Source organism: Orycteropus afer, unplaced genomic scaffold, assembly GCF_000298275.1.
Source record: "Orycteropus afer afer isolate SDZICR_OR568_19922 unplaced genomic scaffold, OryAfe1.0 scaffold00772, whole genome shotgun sequence".
Lineage (NCBI taxonomy): Eukaryota > Metazoa > Chordata > Mammalia > Tubulidentata > Orycteropodidae > Orycteropus > Orycteropus afer.
Genome location: NW_006922359.1, coordinates 237,192 through 247,440, shown reverse-complemented (window position 1 = coordinate 247,440; position 10,249 = coordinate 237,192). Strand labels below are relative to the sequence as shown.

At 48.7% G+C, this 10,249-nt stretch overlaps 1 protein-coding gene across 1 annotated transcript in view; it reads left to right on the top strand.

Moving 5' to 3' along the window:
* LOC103211689 (cytochrome P450 4F2) overlaps nucleotides 1–8,615 on the top strand; it is a 20,517-nt gene extending 11,902 nt beyond the window's left edge. Inside the window, exons 5-12 of the mRNA XM_042783250.1 lie at nucleotides 1,269–1,390; nucleotides 2,184–2,454; nucleotides 4,150–4,216; nucleotides 4,406–4,535; nucleotides 7,484–7,617; nucleotides 7,709–7,773; nucleotides 7,935–8,017; nucleotides 8,441–8,615. Coding sequence (XP_042639184.1) covers nucleotides 1,269–1,390; nucleotides 2,184–2,454; nucleotides 4,150–4,216; nucleotides 4,406–4,535; nucleotides 7,484–7,617; nucleotides 7,709–7,773; nucleotides 7,935–8,017; nucleotides 8,441–8,615 — 1,047 coding nt within the window. The remainder of the gene's footprint in view (nucleotides 1–1,268; nucleotides 1,391–2,183; nucleotides 2,455–4,149; nucleotides 4,217–4,405; nucleotides 4,536–7,483; nucleotides 7,618–7,708; nucleotides 7,774–7,934; nucleotides 8,018–8,440) is intronic.
* The last annotated feature ends 1,634 nt before the right edge of the window (nucleotides 8,616–10,249 follow it).

Below are 10,249 nucleotides of genomic sequence, written 5' to 3'. Positions count from 1 at the left end.
CTTGGAGAATGCTGTCACTTTAAATATCCAAAATGGTCAAGCCGCTTGTAAACATTCAAAATGGCTGCACCCTCTGGACAGGCAAAAGTCCACAGCTCAGCCCACCTTCTTCTCTGCTTTCCCTTTTATTCCCCAGCCACCAGAGCAGTCCTCTGTGCAGTCCCTGACTAGCAGGGCTGATTTTTAGGTTAATTCTTAGGTCCTACCACCACTTGGCAATATCCAAGCTGTCTGTGCTGTCAGGATCACTGCCAGACCACAGCTCTGTATGTCTCCTTTTTTGGTATTTTTATGCAAACTCTTCTGCTAGTTGGAGTTTAGTCCACTTCTATATACTTCCCTTCAAGGTTCAGGGGTCCAGGATTATCTTCTGTATCTGTGTTAATTGGTTTCCCTTTCCTTTGTTGAAGAGGGTCTGTGCAGTCTTTTTACCTATTCTGCCATCTTACCAGAACTAAAGAGTCCATAAATTTTATAGTAAGCAGAACCAAGCTTGATTTTTGTCTAAGAGGAGACATTTCCTTATTCCTCAGGTTGGTCACTGAAAACACAAGTCTGAATAATGGCCTGAGTAAACAGCACAAGGGCCTAGCATTCTGATATTCTCAGGAAGAAGATGCAGGGATGCTAAGGGCCCCAGAGGCCTGCCTCTTCTGACATAAGGGACATTGTTATAATCAATCTAGAACAAGGATGACGATGGTGCAGAGGATGCAAGCTAGTAGTTACCGAGCGCTCACAACATGCTGGAGACTGTGTGCCACGTCATGACATATACTGTCTAATTTAGTTCTCCCAACCCTATGAGGGAGAGATGGTTATTTTTGCCCCATTACAGATGATCATACTATGGGTCTGAGGGATTAAGCAGCTTGTCCATGTTTGCTCAACTTGTAAGTGGGCCAGTAAGTAGTGGACCTGGGATTCTAAAGTGCTTTACATGATGCTGAGGAAGGCCATCTTCACTGTTGGTGAACATTTAGCAGCTGGGACCCAGAAGAGGACAATGAGTTGATCCAGGGCACACAGAATGCACAGGACACAGCTGGGACTTGAATCTGGGCCTCCTGATTCCCAGGGTGTTGTCTTCATGTCTTAATAGTGATAGCTCCTACTCTCACCCAGGACTTGTCTGCTTCTGGGATGGGTTTCTTGGGTGGAGGACCAGGAGACTGGGTCCTGGGTAGAGTCCATCTTCATGGTTAGGCCTGGGGAAGGCCACAGGTGAGCCAAAGCCCAACTCTAGCTCTTTCCTCTGTTCTTGCCAGGCTAAGTGGCAGCGTCTGGCCTCAGAGGGCAAGGCCCATCTGGACATGTTTGAGCACATCAGCCTTATGACCCTGGACAGTCTGCAGAAATGTGTCTTCAGCTTGGACAGCCACTGTCAGGAGTGAGTTCTAAGCCTGGGTCTGGGAACTTGGATCATTGATCCAAAGGAGTAGATAGAGGAGGAAGCACTGACCAGGGCAACCAGAGAGCCTTCCTGAAGGAGGTGGGTCCTATCTGGGCATTGAAGGACAGGGAAAGGGAGAGACAAAGGGAGGTCCTTCCAAGTAGATGGAAATGTTTGAATAAAGGCAAGAAGGGTAAGATGAACACAATATGTGCATTCTCTCCAGTGAAGAGACAGTTTGGAAATGAGATTGGAGAAGTAGGCAGGGGCTAGATCTTAAGGATAGTAAAAAGCTAGGCAAAGAGATATGGGCTTTATCTTGGGTTTCCATGGAGTCATGTAAGGAAGGCTTTTGAGCAGATGAGGGGCAGGATGAGAATTCAGCTTTAGAAATCTGTGTCTCAAAGACTGACTCTCAAGTAGACATTGGATGCTGTTGACATTGGGTAGAAGACCAGCCAGGAGGCTGAGCCTATGGACCAGTAGGGAGAGGATGAAGTGTGAGCTGCACAGACAATTTGGGAAGGAGAAGGAGCTGGTGAGAGTGATGAGCATGATGCTTAAGCTCTGTCTGGCTCTTGATACCTGGAGGCAGCTCCCAGGGATGGGGATAAAGAGAGAAAAGAAAGTGTGGAGAGTCTTATCTCCTGGCTCATCCCCACCATACATCTCTGGGGCTGTCTTCTCCTGGATTCTGTTTCCTGATGGGAGGTAATGCCTGGCATCTGTGTGGGAGATGCTCCTTAGCCTTTAGGTATGTGAACTTCCTGCCTTCCTTCTTGTCCTACAGGAAGCCCAGTGAATATATTGTTGCCATCTTGGAGCTCAGTGCCCTCATAGCAAAACGACATCAGCAGCTCTTCCTGCACTTGGACTTTCTGTACTACCTTACTCCTGATGGGCAGCGCTTCCGCAGGGCCTGCCGCCTGGTGCATGACTTCACAGATGCCGCCATCCGGGAGCGGCGCCGCACCCTTTCAGAGCAGGGTGTTGATGACTTTCTCAAGGCAAAGGCCAAAACCAAGACTTTGGACTTCATTGATGTGCTTCTGCTGAGCAAAGTGAGTGTGTGTAGATCCTGGTTTGAGAAGTGGGCAAGACTTCAATTTCAAATGTCAGATCAAAGAGCTTGTGATCCAGAGGGTACTGGGAAGCTGTGGAAGGTGTCTGAGGAAGGGAGGGCCATGTCTGAGATGATTTTAGACATGACTCTGAAATGCAACCTCAGGGACGACTAAATCTGGAACTGTCAGGGCCTGAAATTTCACTCTATTGCAAACTAATAAGGGAGACTGCCACAGTGTGTTTATTTTATATGTAATATAGACTTGTTATTAGTGTCATGTCAGGTGTAACTCATACGTATAACCCTTATGTATAACAGGATGAAACATAGCTTACTCCTGTGCCATCTTCAGGACTGGATGTGCTTGAATCCATTGTCATGGCCACTGCATGTTTTGAGTGACTTCCAACCTAGGGGGCTCATCGTCCTGTACCATATTGGGCAATGTTCTGTTGTGATCCATAGGGTTGTCACTGACCAATTTTTGGAGGTAGATTGCCAGGCCTTTCTCCCTAGTCTGTCTTAATCTGGAACCTGTCCACCCTGGGTGACCCTGCTGATATTTGAAGTATTGGTAGCATACCTTCCAGCATCAGAGCAACACCAAGTCACCACAATACAACAGACTGACAGATGGGGTAGTGGATACACACCCGCCCCCCACACACATAGTATATTTGTCTCGTGGATCAGAGTCAACCATTTACTTCACAGTAATAACAGCATCCAGAATAGCATCACAGTGCTGGTTTCCCATTCCCAAATTATCCCAAGGGCTACACGATAATGGGTCTAATTTGTCAGCTGTACATGCCACAGAGTTTGCACTATAGGAGATGAAGCCCACATAATCAGTCTTGTAACTTATATAGAACAGGTGGCACAGCTGCCCTTCTCTTGCCCAAAGAGATGGAGTGTGGGTGGGGGAGAGGGAGAGTGACCTTTGTTCTAGAGCATAAAGAAATCCTTTCCAGCCAGATGGGCAGTCTTCAGGTTCACCACCCCTGAGATATAAGCAAATGCTCCTGAGGAGATAAGATTGGAGTCAATGGATTTACTCCCTTAGATTGTGAGCAAATGGCTCTGGAGCAGTCTCCAGTCTCTAACATCCAGCCAGGGAGAGTTGTCATGCAATGTAACTCGGGTCCCCAGTGACTTTTCTTCTTCCTCAGAGAGCCCTCATTATACATTAAGTCTCCCCACTAGGGACAACACAGGAGGCAAAGAGAACAGGGATGAGGTGTGCAGGGAGGAGGCTCTAGAGAGAGAGAGGGAAGAGGGTGGAGGAGTGCAGGATGGGCTTGGGTTTCTGGACAGAAGATGGAGCTTTGCAGATGGTCTCAGCCATAGTGTCTGCTCTGACTCATGGTGACCCTGTGCACAACAGAGCCAAGTGTTGCCTGGTTCCATGCCACCTTCATGACTGTGGGTGTGGCTAACTCCATTGTTGTGGCCACTGGGTATTTTGAGTGCCTTGCAGCCTAGGGGCCTCATCCTCCAGCAACGTATTGGACAATATTCTGTTCCAATTCATAAGGTTTTCACTGGTTAATATTTGGAAGTAGATTGCCAGGCCTTTCTTGCCAGGCTGTCTTGGTCTGGAAGCTCCACTGAAACCTGGGCACTGTTAGGCTCAGGTAGTGTCAGCTGATGTGATGATGGGATGTTGGTCATCTTGCATTCTCTCCAGGATGAAGATGGGAAGGAGTTGTCAGATGAGGATATCCGAGCAGAGGCCGACACCTTCATGTTTGCGGGTGAGAGTACCAGGATGGGATTGCACTGGGGACAGGGGTCTTTCATTCCCAGTGACTTTGTGGGTGGATTCTGGGCCGTCTCATCCTTCCCCATCCTCCTTGAGACCCTCAAGGCAAGGGAGCTCTTCTCCCTCACTCACTGGGTACTGAAACAGCCCAGTGACCGAAGCCCACCTGGCTGCCCCTCAGGCCATGATACCACGGCCAGTGGCCTCTCCTGGATCCTGTACAACCTCGCCAGGCACCCAGAATACCAGGAGCGCTGCCGAAAGGAGGTGCAAGAGCTCCTGAGGGACCGCAGGCCAGAGGAGATTGAATGGTGAGTGTCGACTCTCATGACCTGTTCCCTGAGCCCCTTTCCCTGGCTCTGGCAAGGATGGGGGAAGATCTTTCTGCTGATTCTGCCCTAATTGCATAGTGAGAATAGGAGCAGAGCCCAGATGCAGGGTCTGGTACCCAGCGGCTTTTGGGTTAGGAAGGTCTGGTCTGTTGCGAGAACAGTGACAGTGTATGAGGGCAGACATCACTTAGCACTTGCTCAGTAAATGAACATCTCCTCCCCTTCTCTACCTTGTTTTTCTCTTTGAAATGTCATTTTTTCAAAGGCCTTTAATCCCCTGGATGTTTACTCTTATCCCCAAGTCTAATTCCTACCCTATTGTCTGGTCCAGGGATCACAGGGGATGACTAGGAGGCAAAACTATGCATTTATTTCCCAGGAACACCTGCATCATTATCCACGCAGTCCTCACCTAGCAGACATTCCCTCACTGAATCCAACTCAATCTCCATCCCAGTGCTGTACCCAGCTCCATTCTGTGTCCTGGAGTCCCAGGAAGGACCCATTTTGAGGCCCTGTGTTCCTGGAGTTCCCAGTCCGGAAGGGAAAGTCCCAGGCCTGGACACTCCCGGTTCATGTGGATAGGACTGGGATTGAGAGGGACAGAAGCCAGGCTGGGGGTGGGGTGGGGATGACTGACTTGAGATTTGAATGATTACTGGTAACCATTTAGATGCACTTGAGAAGAGTGCTCTGGCCAGGGGAACAGCCTGGGCAAAGGTCATGGAGAGTTGCGGGAAGAGAGAGGAACCACTTACCTCGGTCAACTACCCCAAAACAAACAAGGAAACAAAAACGCCCCCCAAAACCAGTTGCTGTTGAGTTGATTCCAACTCATGGCAGCCCCATGTGTGTAAGAGCAGAACTGCTTGTAGTTTTTCAACAGCTGTAATCTTTTGGAGCTCTGGTGGTATAGTGCCTAAGGCATTTGACTGCTAACCAGAAGGCTGGTGGTTCAAACCCACCAGCCACTCCTCGGAAGGAAGACTGGGCAATCTACTTCCGTAGTGATACCGCCTCAGAAACCCAAGGAGGGGTCGCTATGAGTTGAATCGACTCGATGGCAGTGAGTTAGAGTATATGGATCATTTAATAAAAAGCTCTTGGGATTACTGGGAACCTGCCTGGAAAAAATACTAATTCAATCTATTTCTCATATCTTATAACAATATATAACATTCAGATGACTCAAAGATTTAAAATTGAAAGAGGAGATCTTAGAAACTGCAGAAGAAATTATGGGAAAGTTATTTTATAGCCAAAGTCCTATTTTGACACAAGTTTGAAGAGGTATATAAGAGATGGATTTATTGTCAAGTGAAAAAGGTACAGAGCAGTGTGTATGATATAGAGTATGCCACTATCTAGTTTTTTGAGATGCAAAAAATTATCTCTGGAAGTGTACATAAGGAAGTAACAACCTGGGTAACCTGTGGGGTACTCTTTCATAGTTTTTGACATTTGAACCATTTGACTGTATCAGCTATTTAAAAATGTAAATAGGCACACAAAAAGAAGAGGATTAAAGAAAGTTAGTCCCTTTGGAGTTCTTGGGTGGTGAAATATTTAACTCACTCAGGTGCTGACTGAAAAGTTGGGGGTTCAGGTTCACCTAGAGTGCATTGGAAGAAAGGCCTGGGGACCTATTTTTGAAAAATCAGCCACTGAAAACCCCATGGAGCACAGTTCTTCTCTGACACACTGGTGTCCAGGAGTCAGAATCAACTCAGTGGCGACTGGGGTCAGAATCAACTCAGTGGTGACTGGAGTCAGATTAAACTCAGTGGCAACTGGAACTGGTTACTGAATCTTCACTGTTTATGAAAGTTTTCCAGTGTGTTTTCTAAGCATAAAACCACATTTGTCAGTAAGGATACATTTCCCCTCCATTTCTAAAAGAGATACTCTTTCATTTTCTTGTCTTACTGCATCAGCTAGTATTTCTAGTATAATGTTAAATGAAGAGTAGAATTTTGGATATGTTTTCTTTGTTTCTTATTTATTTGCCTTTTGATTTTGCTTTCTTGCCATAAAGAATATTTACTATTTCTGCAAATTTGTCAACCTTTTCAGGGATGGCGTTTGGGTTTTGTGGTTTGCTCAGGAAGGCTGCTAAAATCACCCAGCTAAAGTTTCTCTAGTACTTATGTGATACTGTTTTTCTAATGCTTATTATTTTATTTTTTTTTATTTCACTGTGGTGAAAATATACATAACAAAACACATAATATCGCAACGATTTCTACATGTACAATTCAGTGACACTGATTACAGTGGTTAAGCTGTGCAACCTTTCTCACTATTCTTTTCCAAGTCATTCCACCACCATTAACATAACCTCAAGACCCCCAAGTAAAAACTCCCTCTCTCCCACTTCCTGCAGCCTCTGATAACCACTAATACTCTTGGGTTTCCATATATTTGCTTTTTCCATATAAGTGGGACCAAAACCAAACCAAACGCACTGCCGACAAGTTGGATCCAACGCATAGCGACCCCTCCTTGGGTTTCCGAGGTGATATCAGTACGGAAGTAGATTGCCCAACCTTCCTTCCGAGGAGTGGATGGTGGATTTGAACCGCCAGCCTTCTGGTTAGCAGTCAAGTGCCTTAGGCACTATGCCACCAGAGCTCCTATGTAAGTGAGAGAATACAGTATTTATCCTTTTGTGACTGACTTATTTCATTCAGCATGATATGTAGTGGTGTGTATCAGGACTTCATTTCTATTTATGGCTGAGTAACATTCCATTCTGTGTACATTCCACATTTTGTTTATCTATTCATCTAATGCTTAATTTTTGATCCATCTGGAATTAATTTTGTTGTAGGAGTGAGGGTCAGAGAGAGGTCATAAAGAAAGTGTCACCATGTGTCAGGGGGTGGGGGGAGTCTTTGCTCTCAGGTTGATTATTGGGGAGTCCTTAGGGATGACCTGGCCCAGATGCCCTTCCTGACCATGTGCATCAAGGAGAGCATGAGGATCCATCCCCCGGTCACCGCTGTCTCGCGCTGCTGTACCCAGGACATAGTGCTTCCAGATGGCCGGGTCATCCCTAAAGGTGCCCATAACGGCAAGGGGGAGGTCCTGGGCAGGATGGGGGGCCCATCCGTCAGCAGGGACCTCATCCTGATTGTCCCCTCCTCCCACAGGTGTCATCTGCCTCGTCAGCATCTTCGGGACCCATCATAACCCCTCTGTGTGGCCGAACTCTGAGGTGCCGCCTTGCCAATCCATCCTTATCCGCTGCAGGGACCTGGGGAAGGGGTGGGGTCCTGAAAGGGGAATCAGACATCACGTCTGGCACTATTCGCGCATCTGCCTCTCTCTGGATGTCTTGGGAGACCTCACCCAGCAACCTTGTCTCCCCAATCCCAGGTCTTTGATCCCTTCCGGTTCGACCCAGAAAACACCCAGAAGAGGTCTCCTCTGGCTTTCATTCCCTTCTCTGCGGGGCCCAGGTGAGACCAGCAGGCAACTGAGGCGGGATGGGGTGAGGGGTACAGGGGGTCTGGGATTTAGTCTACGTCTGAGTGTGAGTGTGTGTGTGTGTGTGTGTGGCAGTTTCAGGTGGTCCGAGTTCCAGTCCCCTTCCCACCCCTCTCCCTCAGGCTTTAATAATGAATAAGAGAAAGGAGATGGGATACACGGGGGAGCACCGGTGCTCAGAGCCCCACCCCATTTGCTATTCTGAGTCGGATGCTGGAATCTGGACCAAGCGCAGGGGAGAGGGAAGCCTTTGTGGGGCTCCTGGCTCGGTCAGCTCCCTCCCTATCCCTCTCGCTGATCGGGGTGTGTGTGGGGTGTTGGGGATTCCGGCGGGTTCCAGGCCCGGGGGGCCCGGATGCATCCTGGGCACAGTCAGACCCCTGCCTCGCCCGCAGGAACTGCATCGGGCAAACATTCGCCATGACTGAGATAAAGGTGGTGCTGGCACTCACTCTGCTGCGCTTCCGCATCCTGCTTGGCGACACCAAGCCGCAGAGGAAGCCGGAACTGATCATGCGCGCTGAGGGCGGGCTGTGGTTGCAGGTGGAGCCGCTGGGCGAGAGCCTGTGAGGACTCCCTCTCCCCTCCCCTAAGACCCGACCCGACCCGACCCGACCCGACCCGACCCGACCCACTCACCTACCTTAGCCGACTCCCAGGAATAAAACTCCGCTGAAAGAAGGTTGGGCAATCTACTGCCGTAGTGATACCGCCTTGGAAACCCAAGGGGGGGTCCCTATGAGTCGGATTCGACTCCAGGCAGTGAGTTTGGTTTTGGTTTTGGTCACCTCTCTGCCTGAGCTTCCTCGGGAGCCAGCAGGGGAAGCTGGGGACTGCTGGGGAGCCGGGGGTGGGAATGGCTGGATGGAGGGGGGCCGGTCTGTCTGAGCCCAAGACACCCCCCCCCCCCGGCCTGTCCACGATGATCCAGATGATGGAATTAACCTGTGGGTAATAGGGAGCCATGGGAGGTGTTAGAACAGGAGAGGGATCAGAGTTGAAGATTGACTTAAGGGGTAAGATTGAGGTTCTGAATTAGGGAGGGGAACCCATAGTGCAAGATCCCTTCCTCTGGGTTTTAGATATCCCCCAAGGTGGAAGGCGCTCTGGTGGCATAGTGCCTAAGGCACCTGACTGCTAGCCAGAAGACTGGCAATTCATACCCACCAGCCACTCCATGGGAGGAAGGTTGGGCAATCTTCTTCCGTAGTGGTACCACCTCGGCAACCCACGGAGGGGTTGCTATGAGTCGGTAGACTGGACCACACATAACAACAACAACAACAACCAGCGTGGAGGCTGCTGGACAGACTAGAACACAGCGGGTCGAGGTCCCCAAAGCCCAGGCCCAGGCAACCTACCCAGGTCTCTTAGTTCTCTCCCTGCTGTTGCCAGTGACCAACACCCTCCCGTTGTCTGCCCATCCTAGTCGATCCCAGAGTGTCCTCCTTCCTCTGCCTTCCAGAGCCCTTTCTGTTCCTCCTCTGGCCCCCTGGTGCCCAAGCAGCCTGGCCAACAGATACAGACTGAGTATGTGCTATTCCCTGTGCATAGGGTGCCCCTCTCCCAGCTCTTTCAGGCCTGAGTTTCATCACTCAGGGCTCAGCGGAAATGCCACCTCCTCAGTGAGATTCTTCCTGCACTATCTATGTACCCCCTCATCCCAGTTAATTTCTGTTCCACCCCTCCACTTATTTTCCTTATAGATCTTATCATCTGAAATAATCGTGTTTATTTGTTAATTTTGTTAATTATTTACTAAATTGAGAATCTATTAGGTGCCTTTGGTACTAAGATGGCCCAGACCCTAGCACTGGATAAATGCTCCAGAGAATACTTTGATTTCATTTTGAAGATTCAGTACAAGATAGAAACGCCACGAAAATCTAGGGTAGATCTTCCATTCAATGTTACACAAAACCACCTATTACTAGCTGTCTGGGAAAAAATAAAATGGAACCATGGTTTAAAAAGTTTGGAATCTTCAAGTTAAGCGCCAAAACAAACAAGGAAGCAATCCATTGCCGCGAGTCCATAGCAACCACACACGCTACAGAGGAGAATTGCTTCATAGAGTTTTCTTGGCTTTAACTTTTACAGACACATATTGCCTTTCTTCCATGGCACCACTGGATTGCCAGTTTTTAATTTAGTGATGGGCTGAAACCACTGGTGCCACCTGGGGACGTGAGTTAAGCACGAAT